General features: G+C 38.0%; 2 protein-coding genes across 4 annotated transcripts; both read left to right on the top strand.

The window, feature by feature from the left end:
• Positions 1-1,010: 1,010 nt before the first annotated feature.
• Positions 1,011-9,807, top strand: LOC134797475 (eukaryotic translation initiation factor 5A). Of its 3 annotated transcripts, none has more exons than XR_010145087.1 (5): positions 1,011-1,142; positions 3,601-3,844; positions 6,048-6,249; positions 7,241-7,467; positions 7,589-9,807. XR_010145087.1 is itself a non-coding variant. In XM_063769711.1 (4 exons), exons 2-4 carry the CDS (start codon positions 3,636-3,638, stop codon positions 7,310-7,312), a joined length of 483 nt encoding a protein of 160 aa, XP_063625781.1. In that variant the 5' UTR covers positions 1,011-1,142; positions 3,601-3,635; the 3' UTR covers positions 7,313-9,807. The 3 variants fall into 3 exon arrangements, 1 of the variants encoding a protein (XP_063625781.1); XR_010145088.1 differs by having other exon boundaries at positions 1,117-1,208; XM_063769711.1 differs by having other exon boundaries at positions 7,241-9,807.
• A 2,230-nt stretch (positions 9,808-12,037) lies between these two features.
• Positions 12,038-18,480, top strand: LOC134797470 (putative uncharacterized protein DDB_G0292292). Its single transcript, XM_063769704.1, has 6 exons — positions 12,038-12,176; positions 12,348-12,780; positions 13,074-13,680; positions 13,856-14,118; positions 14,894-15,086; positions 16,523-18,480. The coding sequence occupies exons 1-6, from the start codon at positions 12,129-12,131 to the stop codon at positions 16,836-16,838; spliced, it is 1,860 nt and encodes a 619-aa protein (XP_063625774.1). The 5' UTR covers positions 12,038-12,128; the 3' UTR covers positions 16,839-18,480.
• Positions 18,481-18,706: the final 226 nt, after the last annotated feature.

Below are 18,706 nucleotides of genomic sequence, written 5' to 3'. Positions count from 1 at the left end.
AATCGGCACTTTTTAGTTATGTAGTTAGTAATTAGACGAAGTAACTACTTAGTTAATAATCTGTGCCTTAGCCCCCTTAGGTATCTGTAGGTATAATATACACTATACCTACTTGCAAAGTTTAAAACGCTACGGCAATAGCATAGTACGACTCTACCCATACTTCGAAGATAAATCAAAAAACTTGTTTTAGAATATGCAAGTTAAACCGTCTTGACCCAGTCAGGCGTAGCTCACTCTGCGATTTCGTCGCTTTGCTACAGGAAGCTAAAAGTACATCCGTTCGGCCCCAAGTTTGGGGTTTGCCATAAGCCGCGCGTGGCGCTGTCGCCACCTAGCGGCCATATCTGTGCTGATCGTAACAGAGGCGTTTTGTTAGAGAGTGAGTCTTCTGTACCTAGTACTATTATTTATTCTGTGACCCAGTACCCAGTACCCTACTATCTTTATTTGTTAGAAAAAATATATATATAAACCAATTGTTAACTTTCTACGTTCGTAATCGGTTAAACATTCCAGTGTACCGAGTGATTCAGAGTTCAGACACCAACTCGAGACCAACGACATTGTGACGTCATGTTGGCTTGGCATGACGATACCTATTTGGAACTTTTGCGTTCCGAACTATTGGCGACACCTATTGGACGCGCGGTGAACACATCTTCAGAGTCAAATGGCGTAAAGTGAAAATAATTCATAACAAATAAAATTTACCTTTTTTTACTATCGACGAAACTGTTAGAATAAATAATTAAATATTTTTTGCTCAGTTACATATTGATGGTTTCTGAACTTGACAGTGAAAACATGGAGTGCTGCCATCTGTTCGACATTTTATATACTACTTCGCAAATACGGCAGAGCAGAATAAAATGGATACGTTTTCGAACCAATAATGAACAGATATTATAAATTTTGTTTATGAATCAATAAAACAATAAATCATAAATAGATTTCGATTTTTTAACTTATTTTGTAAGCTTTTGGAACGATTTTATAGCGAAATAATTGAATTCATTGTAATTACCGCCAAATTACGGCGGCGTTGCTGCCATTTTGTGAACCCCGCTACAGGAAGTGAGTGTTGTAGGTGCTACGCAGGCGCAAATTGACCTTTCGGTTGAAGAACCCGTCGGTCACATGTGAGTGTCGATAAATATCTTAGTTTTATCGTGAATCCTTTTTAAAACGTTGTGATTATTGTTTTCGTAAGTATGTTACATGGTGCCAATTTTTTCGCGAAAATAGGGCTGTTTGCTGATGTGTTTTTTGTGTAAATATCGAAAATAAAATAGCACCGCGGCGCCGGCACGTTTGTCAAACGCTATTTTTTTCGTTATCTCTTTTATTTAGTGTGATTGAAGTCACACGTTTCTGGTACAAGTTTTATGTGATCGAAAGCCCTGTGTAATTCGTTGAAAAGGTATGTGATTGACAATTAATAAGTGAATTTGGTCGAAGACATGCCCAAGATGTCCCTTCGCCACTCGCCACATGTTCGGGAGACCACACGGCTAGGCTCGTGTTTTCGCCACACCAGTTCAGGCCTGATTTTATTGTTCTTATTGTTAAAATTTAATTTCCCTTTGATATTAAGTGATAATTTCCCTTTCATATATTTATCTTAACACCACAGAGCTTACAAAGGTTTACTTTGCTTTGCGCTAGGTGGGGTTAAGCCGTCAAATTTGCCATACCGTGAAAATTGCAATCTGAGGTTGAATTTACACGTATAGGTTAGATGTTTGTTGTGTATTACTAGGTTATTTCAAGTTATTCAGCATCCAAGTGTTTAGTGACGTTTAAGGATATACGAAGATATTTCTGTCTCCGAGTTCGTTAACGTCTGTGTAACGATTTTGTCCACAGCAGTGGCTATCATTACAATTCTAGCTAAGCATATGGTGTGCTATACATTTCTACATGTTTATGGTGATATTCCTCGAGACATGGAGCTCATAACTTATTCATTTTCGTTCTAAATGTTGACTATTGATCTAGTTTTACCTGGGCTGTAAATACTGTAATATTCGTTATGTTTGACAGAACCAGCATGTTCCACATGGCATATCAATTTTGTTGGATGACAGTTCTTTTGCATTGTTCTAACATAAGTCAAGTGAAATTGGTCAGATTTGTCTGAATATGCATTTGTCTGCTTGGAATAATGATGATGATGATTGATAAATAAAGACTATCCTAGTTCAATGTATCCCAGGTCTCAATCCATACCAAATTTTATCTAAATTGGTTCAGCAGTTTAAGCTTGAAGAGGTAACACTAAGAAATAAACAGTTACTTTCGCATTTATATTATTAGTAGTATAGTATAGTAAAAGTTATTTTATCATGTGGATAAAGATGGTTAAAGCCATCCATAATACGCCAGCTGAAGTGAATATATTTATAGAGTGTAGAGAATTGAAGAATGCGAGCCCATAGAGTCGCAGGGGCAGTTCATACTGTTTCTGTGCTGAGGGTACTCGAACATAATACCCCAGTCCCGACTATGCGTCTCATCACACCACTGTGTCATGGGATCACCGTCCAGGGATACATTTGCTACCTTCAGCTGATATACTTATTTTTCACTTAAATAACTACTATAGAATAAAGGGGAATGGGGTTCCTGCATATGTATAGCTTCCTTTAGCTTACTCTGCATAACATGGAGTATACTTAGTGCGTATGAATGATACCGACCAACAACTGCAAACAAATTGTAGCAATTTTGGGAATTTTCTTGACTAGTAAAGTGATATAGGAGAGATTATGTAAGCTGTCCTGTTTTTAAACTTTCTTACGTTATAGTTGTTTCTTAATGTTTAGGGCAGTATTACCAGAGGTCTTAAAATATGTGTGTGTTAAAGTCAGCTTGTTGACACCATTTATTGTTTGTAACAAGAAGTATCTTTTCTCTGTAAAAGCTAAAGATTTTCTTGCCTAAAGGTTTAAAATGACCCCCCCCCCCCCCCCCACACACACAGGATAAGCAGTTTTCTTTTCCTTTAACAAGTCTATTTACTACAAGTCTAGACCTTTAGGGTGCATTGACTTGGGGTTAGTAACCTGTGCTAAATTTTCGACGCAAGTGTGACTCACACACTATAGTTTAATGCCAAGGTTCTAATGATTAGATGTTGGTTTTATTGTAATTGACACACTTTTTCATAGTTGGCTTCACATTTTATCACCTTCATGGTACTTAAACTTATTCAAATAATGCTAATTTTATTTTATCAAACTTGCAGTACATATTTTTGTAGTAATGCTACTAACAAATGTGCATAACGGGCTTATATATAAAAAAAATATGACAGTTATCTTAGATGCCTAAAAAATTGGGAACTAAAATTCAATTGAAATAATTAAGGTATTAGGTTAGTCTGCAACAATTTTTACGGGAAAAAGATTGGCACCATGTAACATCATAAAATGTACCTGTTTACTCGTAGGGTATTCCTAAAGACATATCTAACTATTTCATTATTTTAGGTCATTACAATTTGGATATGACCACTATGACCAGAAGATCACCTTTGAAAATTTCAACCATACCATAATTTTCTTTTTTTTCATAACAGCATTATCTATTCTGCAGATCACTCCGGACCGTAGTTAATACTCTACCACAAAATGGGTGACATTGAGGATACACACTTCGAGACCGGGGACTCCGGAGCTTCGGCCACCTTCCCCATGCAATGCTCCGCCCTGCGCAAGAACGGCTTCGTCATGCTCAAAGGTCGCCCCTGCAAGATTGTTGAGATGTCCACCTCCAAGACTGGAAAGCATGGTCATGCTAAAGTCCACTTGGTTGGAATTGATATTTTCAACGGCAAGAAGTAAGTGTTTTTTCATTTATACATTTTGCCAGTTTACAATTAAAAACTTGCTCACTAAAACCTTTAGATAGATATTATCTTATTTAGATTGCTTTCACACAATAAATAGGTAGAACAAGCTGCAAAAGTCCATAAAATAAAAATTCATTCATAAAGTGGGTGTCCACTATGCCAGTAGTGAGCAAAAATTTTCAACTTATATCTAAATAATAATTGCTTAATGTGAAGTAAATGAACATAATTTAATTTATACCTACTGAGATAATAATTTATTGCTTAATCTTTACGAAAACAATTATTTTAAGATGGAGACATGTTGTAACTAAGTTTTTATTGCCAACTGACAATATTTTTATCCCTGTATTCTGTGATGTATATTTTGTCTTAGTTTAGAGGATATTCAGGGTTTTAACGAAAGCTTCCTTGTTATATTGTTAATAAATTCAGACAGAGTTTGTTGAATCACAAATTTTTGCTAAGACAGCCAACTGAAGAATTTGGTGTTATTAGCATTTACTTTATTTGGGTTGGTATTTTGCAGAGGCTAATCTGCATTACGCCAATGCTACATTTATGTTTGCATTAGTAACAATGTATAAATGTGCTATAATTGCAAAGAAAACTTATCTTATAGGTCAGAGGGTTAACTTGTAAGATAAATTGGCAAAATAAATTGCCTATCTTACCAAAGTTAAAACTAGACTAGATATAAATAATTGTATTATGTTTAAAAAGTTTCTCAGCCCCGAACTACTGATACGAAGAATAATACAATAAAATACAGATAAAAAGATGACGTCACGTATCTTTTTTAAACATGGCTTGTCATCGCCTGTCTCAAGTGACTAATAAGTTGAAATCAAGCATCTTCATACATTCTCTATTTGATGGCACTTTTTCTGGCTTAATATTGTTGAAAATAAATAATAATAAATATTATAAGGACATGTTTTACACAAATTGACTAAGCCCCACGGTAAGCTCAAGAAGGCTTGTGTTGTGGGTACTCAGACAACGATATATATAATATGTATATAAATACTTAAATACATAGAAAACAACCATGACTCAGGAACAAATATCTGTATCATCATACAAATAAATTTACCAGGATTCGAACCTGGGACCATCGGCTTCATAGGCAGGGTCACTACCCACTAGGCCAGACCGGTCGTCAAAAGAAAAGAAAAGCTATAATACAGTTATTGTCGTCTCGTGATGACGTCACACATTCGCCTACTCATGAATATACAAGTGGCTGAACGGCATACGCGTACGACCAAGGACGGCTGTCAATAATAAGCTCTTTCTTATAGTTACAGAGATAGATTTATTGAATCTTACAATCAATGCATTATGGCTGTTAAAATCTAGTTTGTGTATCGCAATTTTTTGTGCAGAAACTTTGTATGCGAGGATGTAAAATCGGGTTAAACAATTGAAATGTGTTAAAACATTTGCCTTTTTAGTACGATAAAATAACTGCCCACACTTTATTTTTAATAAATAATACTATTATTAAATTTATAATTTTGCTTTTTCTAAAAACATGCTCTGTACTATACGGTCTTAGGTTAGGAGTATTAAAATTAAATTAAAAATTAAAATACATTTATTTCAAGCCATTTGTCTCATATTTGTACATTTTACATTTAGATAATAACATTAGAAAATTTAATAAATATAAAACATAGAATTTGAAATATTAATAAATAGGCAAATTAAAAGAAATAGTTTCAATTATTCTTGCATATTTGTTAACTATAATGGATGACTAATACGAGCCCATAGAGTCGCAGGGGCAGTTCATACTGTTTCTGTGCTGAGGGTACTCGAACATAATACCCCAGTCCCGACTATGCGTCTCATCACACCACTGTGTTGTGGGATCACCGTCCAGGGATACATCACTAACGCAGTTTTAATTATGTAGTCCGAAATTTTGGTATCTATTAATAGTAAAATATCTACACTGTAAATACTTTACACTGCAGTCAAAATATTACATAATAGGTACAAATGTAATAAAATAGATTAATGTAGTTTTACATTAATCTTAAAGGTGTACAGAACAGCAATTAAAAGGAACTTAAAGACTATCAATCCATGTAAGTTGCAGAGGCTGCAAGCAATTTACTGTATACCATCCTAAAGTCTATATGTATTTTTACTCAATTTCAAATTTTTCTCCCCCCACCCACAGATACGAAGATATTTGCCCCTCCACCCACAACATGGACGTCCCCCACGTGAAGCGCGAGGACTACCAGCTGACCGACATCTCTGACGACGGCTACCTGACCCTGATGGCTGACAACGGCGACCTCCGCGAGGACCTCAAGATCCCAGACGGAGATCTGGGCACCCAACTCCGCTCGGACTTTGACAGCGGCAAAGAGCTGCTGGTAAGATGTTTTTTGTATACTCTTTAATTATCTCGGGGGTAATTACCCCCGTGGGGGTAAAACTAGTATTTTGCGGGGGTAATAAGCCGACCTAATATGACAATACAACAAACGTACACGTTTTATTTTTTATTACCATTGGGAGTAGGGGTAAAATCAGGTTCCCTAGTTAGTCAGAGGTGACCGGACGGAAAAGGTTAGGAACCACTGCTTTAACCCCTCAACACAGTCGCGTTATTTCATACAAAGACTAAAACATGGGATGTTTTTCATGCCGTCCCTCATTCCGACATTTTCACAGATGATGTATTTCTGTTGCCGCTATAACAACAAACACTAACTACCCTTGGTGGACGAGTCCGACCCGCACTTGTCCGGTTTTTTTTGCGATATGAGAGTTTTGCAATTGTTTATAAGTAAAATTCATCTAATAAAGTTCGAGTATAGAGTCTCTGACATACTTCTATGGTACGTTGGTGCTAAATTTACTCGAAAATCAACCTCCGCCTTTTACCTGGGCTAGTGTTCTATCACTAGCTATATGGATCTTAGGCTAAGAGTACATTTCCATTTAATTTATTCACTCCATTTATTCATCTGACATTTGTCTGACAATATCACTAAATCAGTCTCATTTGGCACTGATCCAACCCTAGTCTAAGTTTGGACAATATATTTGTTTTGTAACTTGATAAGTAAATATCACCTGAATTCGTAACATGAGTGATGTGATGGCTCATTCCAAACTTATCATAACATGTTATCACTAGAGTCAGACATGATAAAGAAGTGTTAGATCAGTAAATACAAATCCGGATTAGACTTACAGTTACAAGTTGATCTTTTATCAGTTAATTGTTAAAAATATAAGTACTTTCTCATTTATAATCACATTTTTTTTATCTTTTATCAGTTACGTAATTGTTAAAAGTAGTTTCTCATTTTTAAACACATTTTTTTTCTAACAGTGTTTTTTTTTTTTAATTTCCAGTGTACCGTGCTGAAATCCTGCGGCGAGGAGTGTGTGATCGCAGTTAAGGCAAATACGGCTCTCGACAAATAAACAACCACTCACATCAATAGGGATATAACAAGCGTATAATTTTTTTTACAATCAAACAACTCTTACATAAATGTAAAACATAATATTATGTATAATTTAACGTAAAATATCGCGGCGCGGCGCGGCTCGGCTCGCCGCACCGTGGTGGAGTCCAGGTGGCTCGGTCAGAACAATAATATAAAGAAAAGCGACATCTCTCGTGTCTTTTGGTTGTGAGACCATCTCCTGGATCCGTCGCGGTGCGTCACACCACACACGTGTCCACACGCACGGCAGGCCGCGCGACCCCAGGTGATCGCGTGCACGGCGTTTGATAGGCAGTCCACTTGTATTAAGGATTTGAATCTAGGGGTATTGTTGTAATGTGAATGCTGGAACCTGGCCTCTAGACCCTCTTCGGAGAATAGGCTACCGTTTAATCACTTGACCGCGATTGGTTGCGGGGACGATCTTAGTATCGCTCGTGTACGTGGCTGTTTCTCGGGAGAGGGTGGGAAGGATGACTACGCATGCTGTCCGCACAGTGCACTACGACGTATGTTGTTACATACGAGGCCGGGGGTCGCCACCGCCAGATCTCTGCCGCCGTGCGCCCGCGCCGCGCCGACCGGAACTTCTCGTTTGTTTGTTATGTTTGTTCTCTTTTCGCTTCATCGTCTAATTTAAACGTTACGTGGCGCTCCGAGAGTTTGTGGATCGACATCGGTGTGATGAATTCCATGTGGTGGATATTAAATGTTTTATAGTGATTTATTATCTGACGAAAAGACGGACGCAAACTTGAAGTTATTACCATATTTTAATGCTAAATTAATTAATACATATTAAAAAATCAAGAAAAACGATAAAAAAAATAGAAATAAAGGAAATTCTTGAACGAGGTGTGTGATTCTTTGAGGCCGTCGCGAGGCGGTGGTCGCGCCGGCGACGTTATATCCCTTCATGTGTAACACAACATCTGTTCAAATACCGCCGAGCTCACTGCCGTGCCGTGTCGGCTGTCAGGCCGGCGACAACACCTCTTGTGCTAAATCGATGACGAAGACTGACGAACTGTTGACTGTGTGCTGCCGCTCTGGACCTTCACCAAGTCTACCGCTCGAATCTGACATTTAAAGTTACCGTCTGAAGGCTCTAGAGGCGACATCACGGAGCACCACCTCCTCAGTCAAGACTGAATATGCATTTTTGTAGAAGAAGTATTGATTTGTTTTAATATAAGGAAATAGAACAATGTTGATAGAATTGTGCTCATCGGCCTTCCCTTGCTCTCTTTGTTTGCATATTTGAACACATGAATTGTTACACATCGCTCGAGTGGGTCACGTTTGCCTAACGTATTAACTAAATTTCTTATTGGCACGGCAGATGCCTTCGATGACTAGACCAAGCGTGTCCGTTATTTATTATAAAATAACATGAATAAAATTGTCATAGACGATATGATATACGAAATTAATGTAAGGTAAGGCCCTATAGGAGAGATATTTTTTTATGCATTCAACTAAATTCGTACATCGCAAGTTGTAGAGTTAACTTTAGGCTGTTACATGACAGGTTTAACTGTTTATGTTCCGATTACTGTACATTACTTTCGAAATTGCATAATCGTTATTGTTGGTGAAGTTTTTATACTTAGCAGCTTTTAATCAGGTTTTTATTTTATAAAACCCTTTGGTATTTGTGAAGACATCGGGAGGTGTAAAATAAAACACTTAAAGTCCATAACAACTTTTCTTTCTGTCGCGAGCGGTTCCTCCCCAATACTTGGGAAAGTGTACAATCCTATGGGAATTCTCTTTTATACTATCTAATATTTATAGAATTAATACGCATTAAATGTGAGGAATCTTTTTGTGCCGATTTAGGAAATAATTGTTGGTGCACATTAAGTTATCTTTAGGAATATATTTCTCTTGCTCACACGGTCTTACAACTATTTCTACAATGGAACTATCCCTTTGTCAAAGTTCTAAGGTACTAACATTATTGCCAGTTGATTGTTACCTACAGTGTTTTGAAATTATAATGTCGGAATTGATGTATAGCTTGTAATTGCAAGTTGTTTAAACTACTTTAAAGTTGGATGTAACGCGTGTGCTAACAATTACTAACGGCGCTGAAACAGCGCAGCAGTTGAATGTTATGTGTAAAAGTGAAGACCTTGTGTTTAAGAGATAAGCATCAAATAAGCGACGTCACTTAAATGTGCGAATTTTAATTTAGAAATCTTAAATATTTTTTTATAAAGGGGCGTAGGTTGGATTGAAAACGTGTGATGGTAAAAAGAATTAAGTTCTGTATATACGTAAGATGGGAAACTACAAAGTTGGATAAAAATATCAATAATAAACCACTAAGGAACTAAACGTAATGACTGGTCGCGTATGTCTATGTGCAAGCACTACCGAATTACATTGCAATGGCCAATAACTAATGTAAATGCAGTTATAAGTATTTAACAAGTCTGTCGAAATAAATCTGTACAAAACGAACGATCGCGCGTTGTTATTCATTGTAGATGTTGGTTTTGATCAGTAGTATTTTTGTTCTCCCCCTTTTGGGTTCAATTTTTTTTAAGTAGTATTTATTTGTTATGTTCGTTTTAATTTGTTTCAAAATGATGTTGCCAATTCGTATAACACATCAGTCTCCAACATGACTACAATTTTCAACGCAAGATACAATATAGCACCATTTCATTAGGAATAGACCAAGAAGACCTATTTATTCACAGGACAAAGAAGATCCTTTCCCAGCTATCCAGGAGATCTAGGTACCCTATGCTCCAGTCTCGTTTAGTCAGCATCAAACAGTGACGGTGAAAGGGTTATTCTCACTAGTTACCACAAAGTTCTTACCAGTGGTAACTACTGGGAAATGTTTTCCTACCTTTTACCACTGGTAACTACTGGAAAAAAATCCCAGTAGTTACCACGAAACCCAGTTGTACTCGTACAACAAACCAAATTTTAGTGGTAACTACTGGGAAAATAATCTCACCTTTTCCCAGTAGTCGGCCACATAGTAGACTACTAGTGTACAGTCGGCGTCTTAATAGCATCCAAAATATCCTAATAGTTCGGTACACCATATAATATTTATGGTGTACCGAACTATTTGAATATGGAAGGTAGAGACTTCTACACTCCATATATTTGAATGCTACCTACTATACGACGCTGACTGTACCAATGGTAAACGGTGGGGAAAAAAATCCCAGTAGTTTCCACTGGTAACAACTTAGCGTGGTGTTGGTCTGACTCTTATAATTTTCTATGAAGGTGAACGGTAAGCAAAAGGACAAGGGTCCGAAATCGAATAACGCTAACAGGGGTTCTCTGATAAATAAGTGATAATTGTATATCTATGTACCGACGAGAGCACAGCACCTATGAAGGACCTGAGTACCTAGTAAGCACCGTCGATATAACCAGGAATTAAGTACGTGATGTGCTCTGCCTGCGGATTATAAAATTCAACGATTCCAACTGTAAGGAATTCAAGATTGTTATTACGTATGTATTTCTTTTTATTACAACACCAGCTCGTCACAAAACAAAGTTCTTTGTTAAAAACTTAAGAGAAAGTTGTGTTTACAACTAAACCGGATTATCCGATCATGTTCGCTATAGTTTTCATTGAAAGCATTTACATATTAACCCATGGTTCAAAAGTTGGAAAGGTAGGGAGAAAGATTTATTTTTTCTTTATTTATAAGGGTTCCTAGTTGACTACGGAACCCAAAAAAAGTCTACCCGGGGTGTTTGCATACGGTTCATGTAGCTGGAGCAAGTAAAGGCAAGGGCTACACGTGTATGTTATGTGTACTACAGCCAGGCAAAAAAGAGTAGAAATTTAAAAGTGGCAACATGACACTACCGTCCCGTTCTCTTATATATATTGATTTGAAAGGGACGACACTGCAGTGTTGCCACTTTTTAACTTCTACTCTTTTTTGCCAGGCTGTATGTACTACCCTTGTTCCCCTTGCTTCAATAAACAGTTAAGTAGCTACAGTAGCTATTATACTCCTCTCTTTTCTTTATACCGTTGTATACCCGAATTAGTCAATGCATGTTACGTTGCGTCAGGGGCGTATTTACCCTAGGGCCATCCGGGCCATGGCCCGGGGCGCCAGCGCCCAGGGGCGGCATATGCCGCCCCTGGCGGATTGCATTTTGTTTTTCTTCCTTGACTTTTAGGGCGCTAAATTTCAAAATACGCCCCTGCGTTGCGTGATACTTGCGCAAGAGCCTCAAGCCTGGATTTACATATGTGTGTGACACGAAAAGCAAGACGTCCATCTTTTCTGCGTCCTCGTTTTTTGCTATCGTGATTCGCGCATAGTGGTCATTTATCTGGGTTATTCCCACTAGTTATCACCAAGTTCTTACCAGTGGTAACTACTGGGATTTTTTTACCACTGGTAACTGCTGGAAAAAAAAATCCCACTAATTACCACCAATCGGCTTGGTGGTAACTACTGGGAATTTATATTCCCAGTAGTTACCACTGGTAAGAACTTGGTGGTAACTAGTGGGAATAACCCATTTATCTATCCATATATTCACGGTGCATATGTAAATGGGCAACAACTTGCGTATGCTACACGTGCCATGTGCAAGCATAACTAACGCTGCCAACCTTTGCAAACAAAACGTCAAACCAAACAGATTTGACATGACAGTTACACAGTTGTCACTGTCATGTCATTACTGTCAATGATTGAATATCGTTGCTGAGTGAACTTTATTTTTTAATTTTATTTTCATATTTCTGTTATTTGTGTTTTAGTTAATATATTTAATTAATAATGGAGGTAGATGGAGACACACCGAATTTAACAGACTATGTGTCTGCGGTAAGTACCTACTGAAGTTATCATTAGTCAAAGTATTCTTATGATCATAATATTATTATGTAGTCTCTGTTGTGTTCTGTTCTTCGCTTTTGTTATCTATACATGTTCATACATGTTTGTTACAGTCACGAATAAATGTATTTTATTTATATTATCTTATCCTGTTCTCAGAATGGGGCTGGTGCTGGTGGGAGCATCGCAAAAAACACAGAAGTGATCGATATCTCAGATTATCCCGTCAGCGAAAAGAAAAGCCGACTTTCCAACGCCTACAACAAGGACCTGTGCAGAGACAACAAACCTCTAACAGATTTCATAAACAAATGCTTATTTCTCGACCCAACCAGTGGCATGGAGACTGTTATCAATAAAATTTTACTTCCATCTTATGTTAAAGCTGACAAGGAATATGAAGAGTCTAATAAATTCAGAAGAGTTATTACAAAGGCATTACAAAGACTGATAGATGACCCTGATAGGAAATACACTCATATAAGTGATGTTGTTGATACTCTGAAGTTTCATGTTGAAACACCGCCTCAATCTAAAATCTCTCCTGTAAAGAAAAGAGTGAATTTTATCACACTGTCTACTAAAGTGTCAGGTAAAGGTTTTATATTACCATTGGGGTCACTTAAATGCTTTTCATCAGTGATACCTACACTGTAAACCAGTAGCTGGGTCCAAACAGAGTGAGCATATGTGCGAGGCAATTTCCTTGTGCACAAAACAGCCAGTGTAGACATGCTTCGGCCGAGGCGGGGCACACAGGATTGTAATAATTTAGCTTACTTTAATAATTAAATTGACATTGCTAATCATTATTAAAATAAACAAAGCTACGTAAGTACCTATTATTATATATCCCTCTTATTCTAAAATTCAATTTACTTCCAGTAAAACCCAATGATCATGATAGGAAAAGACCAATGATTCAAAGTAGCAGCAGAATCTGCCCACCAAAGAAATCTAAATCTGAAGTTATTGCACTGGACTGTGATGATGATGATGAAGTTATTCCAATAGATGATGAAGCCAATGATGATAATAGTAATAATCAGGTCAAAGTGGATCACAAGAGTAAATCACAAACAGAGGAAGAAAATCTAGTCAATGGAGATACAATTGAAATTCAGGATAGTCAAGAAGTAAAAATAACTGATGAAAAGGAAAATGAATATTCAGTAAATAATGTAAATGGTGATAAATCTCCTGCTGAGTACATAGAAGCGAAAAGTAATGAAATTGAACATGAAAAAGAAAATTTAGGATCAAATGAAAACTTATTAGTACCGCGTAAAGAAATGATTGTCAGATTAGAGAAACCAAAATTAAAAAAGAAGGAGCCAGTAAAAAAGCCTGAAGAAATGACAGAAATTGAGAAAGCCAGAAGGATAAGAATAATAGAGGCCAAGATAGAAAAATACAATAAAACTATTGCTCAACTTGATTTAGAAGAGGTTACAGATGATTCTTTAAATTCGCCCTATCATAAATGTGATCGGTGAGTGAAAATTATATCTATATAGTGGAATTAAATAAACCTAGATTGAGAATCTATCTGGTGAGGTGATTTGGTACCTATTTAACTAGTATTTTGAGAACATCCAAGGAACATAGACTGTTTCTTCGCATTAATATTCACGAAACATTAAATTAATATTCTTTTTAATTCACAGCTTACGAGCAACAATCGTGAAACTGTACAAAGAACTATGTTCTTTAGTTGGCGAAGAGCCACCTAAAAGGCGGAAAATACAACTTCAGATCAAAGAGGGTGTGCCCCAAGGCCCTATCAAGAGGCTGGAGAAATTCCTCAATAAACGGGCAGACGTGGAGGGTGAGACTCCGTTCCCGGACTTTAGTGATGTGGTCAGATGTGTGGAGAAAGCCAATGAAGTGGACGGTCTTGGGTGGAGTAAAGCGAAAATTATGAAAGAAGGTATGTATTGACCGCCTAGACTATATATAGACTTCAACAGACGCAAGCGGCTACGCCACGCCTATAAGCCCAATATCAACCTTCGTGCATTCTGACAAGTTTCACGATGACGCGCCGTGCATTATAGGGGTGGCGTTTTAATATACTTATAGCTCTTCCAAAAATGCATTATAGATGTAGTAAGCCCGACCACCAGCGGCTGTTAGGTATAATTACAGCAATGGTGTCCTTACCTGCCCGTTGTGTGCTCGGGTCTTTGTTAATAAGATCGGCTACGCAAGCCACACGCGGGCACACGAACGTCTTCAGTTGAAACAGTCGCCGTGGTCGAGATCGGCCGGGAGAGAGTATAGTATAGTGTACAGATGTAGTGCATAATTGTTTTCCATCGTATTTTCTCGGAACCATTCGTATTTGTCATGCTACTACAGTCAACGTCGGTACTTTTTGTGCTGAGACTGACTGAAATAGCAAGACACGTTCGTATTTTTCCGTAAAAATACGAAGTACAAGTATCAGCGACGCAAAAATAATCAGTGACGTTCTGTTTTGTTTGGAGTAATTGCTGTATCGGCTAGTCATCTCAACAGAGCCAATGGCCTAGTCTATGAATGGGTGTAAGAACTTTTTTTTTTCACCACACCATCTCGGAAAGGCTTACTTTGCACTTCAAAAACTGATTTAAGTGACATGATTATAAATTACCTTGGATTGTCAAGTGTGAAGATTCATCTATCTATAATTTATCTAAAAACGCATTTCTGTTGGTTTTCAGCTCAATCAATATTCACGTACTGCGGACGCGCGCTCCAAAAGAAACGTCAGCAGCGCGAATGGAAACACCTCCGCGCCATGGCGAGACCGGAAGAGTTCGAGGCCGATCCAGCCGAAACAGACATGGAGTTGCAGGCGAGGCTGGAGGCCAACCGGCGCCTCGCGAGCCAGCGGGAGGCCGAAGTCTTCAACAAGTAAGAGTTCTGTTTATGTGGGTCATACTGACTCTGATGTATAGCGTCAGCAGCGCGAATGGAAACACCTCCGCGCCATGGCGAGACCGGAGGAGTTCGAGGCCGATCCAGCCGAGACAGACCTGGAGTTACAGGCGAGGCTAGAGGCCAACCGGCGCCTCGCGAGCCAGCGCCACACCAAAGACTGGCTTGGTTTTGTACGCCAAATACTGGCCGATTGTGATGCACTTTATGTAACATAAACTTTATGTTACATAAAGTGCATCACAATCGGCCAGTATTAATTAAGAAAGTGAGTAATGGAAATGATGTTTATGTCATAAATGTTCTGACAATAAATGATTGGTATTTTGTATTTGCAGTCTTCAACAAGTAAGTGGTCTGTTTGTATTTTGACACCAATATATAGCTGCAAGGTGCCTGGATCTCGTAATAAAGATGGTATAGAATACTATATTTCAACGTTGATGTTGCAATTTCAGTAGATTTTCCACACCGTCGCCGCATTCGGACCCAGTGCGATAATGGAAACGCACGAGTTTCAACCCTTTGCCCGCCAGTGGCCTATCCCACAAAACTTACAATTACAATTTTACAAGTGTTAAGTTACAAGTTTGTCATAATACAAATGTGCGTACCACAAAATATACAAGTAACAAATTTGTAGTGGAAAATTCTTACAAATATGTAAATTGTATCGACAAGTCTACAATTTATTGTATCACAAAACTTTACATACTCTACATACATTTTCCGGAAAACGTACAAATTTGTAGCTGACAATTGTTTTGTGCTACATTAAATTGTAGTAATAATTATACATATATGTAGAATTGTACCTACAAGTTAACAATTCTCTAAACGTGTGTCGCACCCTCTTGCTACAGTTGTTACTATACGAATACTAGTAATTGCAGCATATTTTAGCGATTCCAACCCTTTGTATACCTACCACGGAATGTTTAGTTCAAGTAGCAGTGATAGTGAAGAAGAATTAATTGTTAGACGTCAAATGACGCAGGCTACAGCCCAATATCAACCTCCGTGCCTCCGTGCGTCCGACAAGATTTACGATGACGCGCCGCAATAGGGAATATTACGCAAAACTCTGCCTGTAAAGGGCGCCACTTGCTCAATCACATGTCCTACCATGAAACACGACCATCGAAAGTTCGGTTTCTGCCTCTCTATGTCTTGCCTATTCGATCGATAGAGAGGCAGATAACGAAATTTCGATTTTCGCGTTTCGCGGTACACCGCCTTGATGCATCAATGACGTAGTGAAAACTTGTCAAAAAACTGTTTAAGGCTGAAGTATGTATAAGTTACTCTATGGTTTACTAAACAAATTAGTGCTGCACTCTGGCGGCAGAATATTGCAGTAATACTCCCTATTAAAGTTAAAGATTTCGATATAATCTAAAATTTTGCTTCAGATACACGCAATTGGAGGACGTCCCAGAACCAGCGGCTTCAACAAGCTTCGCAATAGAAGAACCTTCAGAACACGATAGTTCAACCGACGATGAAACTGAACCAACTCCTACTGTACTAAAAGAAAGTAACATTACTAGTAACAATGATAACATTACTAGTAACAACGATAACAGTAATGTTAACGAGACTGAAGTTGTAGTGAAACAGGAACCAGAAGAGGTACCGATTAAAATTCAGTATCAAGGTGATGTAAGTCTGGTTATAAATATATCGGACTCTGAGAGTGAGGATGATTATGGTGTTTTGACGTTTTAATTCGTCGTTCGGGTTTAACCCATCATAATTATGTTGTGACACAGAAATGTGCCTTATTTGAAACGTTCAAATCAAAGTTGATACCTTGTAGTGAAAGTATTAAATAAAAGGTGTCAGAGGCCCTACCGTACACATCGAAAAACTGTTGCATGTTCGAGCGACAGAGAGGCAGATATCATTTTTCGATGTTCGTGGTAGGCGCTCTATTAATTCCTATTATAATTTTTTACTCACTACGCGCGATATGTTTCGGGAAGCTCTCTCAATTATACAAGCACAGAGCTGCAGAGTGCTGAGACGCTTACCGCTATACATTTACACTATAGTTCGTTTTTTTAGCATTCGAAATAAGGTAAACAATCTTGATGTGACTTTTAATTGAAAAATACATTTTAAAAATAAGTTACGGCAAATATGTAACAATTATGAATCTAATACGATCATTTATATTCTTCTGCTTTCATAAGTAATAGTTACTGATTTTTAAAAAGCGTTTTTTAGTTAAAAGACATGTCAAGATCGCTTAACACATTCAACACCAAGAACCCGACTGTCGGGTACACTGTTCGTAGCGACTACGCGCTACATACGACGAAACCGTGGCTACGCGCTACGAGCGTAACCCGTAGCACTTAGTGGTATTGAATGTGTTAACTTCTTTGAAGTTCTTTCTAATGCTAAAAAAACGAACTATAATGTCAGTCAGCATTTTTGCTTTATAGTTGATAAATGAAGGTACACAAGTCACGTTGACTCCATGGTTCGTTATTTATTTGCCAAAATCGAGAAGGGTAATCGGCCCCAGTAGAACACATAAGCGCTTATTACTTACATCTTTACGGTCGCCGGGCACTTTCGACACCCCTGTCGCAAGTGCCGGTGCGGTGTGCATGGATTTCCGATGGCCGGGCTGAGTTTTCCGTTTCACTAAATATCATAACATCGTTAACAATATTTGAGACGTAAAAAAAATACTTAGTCTCGAATGCTTGCCTTAGGTCGGAATCGCCGGCCCCCTTTTTGCAAGTGCCCAGCGACCGTATAGATAAATGTAATAAGCACTATAGAACTTATGTCTTTAAAAATGGAACCAAACTTATATACCTACAGCTGTAATGTTCTGTGTTGGTCATGGCACGACCCATCTATGCATGAACAAAAAATTGCGACTCCCTACCACTGTTTGTACCCTGAATCCCTGGGGTTTGAAAAACATTAGTAGGTATGTAGGTACGTAGAATTTGGAGGCCTTGGGCAGGAGAGGAAGTCGCAATCATTTTAGGTTAGTATTGAGAAAGTCGATCGAGAATAAATTCAAGAAGGGCTCGAAAATTTGTATGTAACTAACATGCTCTGTATTGTTTAATCATTAAACTTTAATGTATGTTACTGGCTACTGCGTATGCCTGTTATTATTATTTTTATTTTATTATTCTGTTTACACTAAAGGCTGAGCCATGTTTGGTTGATTGTAAACTGGGGTTACTTTGAATGGAAACATTGATCATCGATTTTTCAACTATAAGGAGTTGGTTTCTGAAAGTTTTCATCATTTATTTACCTATATCAGTGGTTCCCAAAGTTCACTGAGATCCGACCAACCTAACAAAAACTGCCAAATTCCGGACCCACCTCTTGGCCGTCTTAACCTTTTGAACGCCAAACGGCGCATCCATTTGCCATGCCACTGACTAGGCTTGTGTCGGTCATGAACTAAGAACTGTTAAGAATGAAATCCCGTGAAGGACCGAAAGGAACTAAACCTTTTTGCACGCTCATAATCGGTCTTTAGGTCCTTTAGTTCAGTGGGATTGATGAGCGCTTGACATGAGTGAAACAGAAAATAAACTGAACCAAATGGTTCACAA

This window comes from Cydia splendana, chromosome 15, assembly GCF_910591565.1.
Source record: "Cydia splendana chromosome 15, ilCydSple1.2, whole genome shotgun sequence".
Lineage (NCBI taxonomy): Eukaryota > Metazoa > Arthropoda > Insecta > Lepidoptera > Tortricidae > Cydia > Cydia splendana.
The sequence above is the reverse complement of the archived record's forward strand: the minus strand, read 5'-3'. Positions and strand labels throughout refer to the sequence as shown.

Coding starts and splice junctions, on each gene's coding strand:
- LOC134797475 (XM_063769711.1), top strand. CDS start 3,636: ATGGGTGACATTGAGGATACACACTTCGAGACCGGGGACTCCGGAGCT. Junction 3,845..6,047: donor GATATTTTCAACGGCAAGAA/GTAAGTGTTTTT, acceptor CCCCACCCACAG/ATACGAAGATATTTGCCCCT. Junction 6,250..7,240: donor ACAGCGGCAAAGAGCTGCTG/GTAAGATGTTTT, acceptor TTTAATTTCCAG/TGTACCGTGCTGAAATCCTG.
- LOC134797470 (XM_063769704.1), top strand. CDS start 12,129: ATGGAGGTAGATGGAGACACACCGAATTTAACAGACTATGTGTCTGCG. Junction 12,177..12,347: donor TAACAGACTATGTGTCTGCG/GTAAGTACCTAC, acceptor TCCTGTTCTCAG/AATGGGGCTGGTGCTGGTGG. Junction 14,119..14,893: donor AGCGAAAATTATGAAAGAAG/GTATGTATTGAC, acceptor GTTGGTTTTCAG/CTCAATCAATATTCACGTAC.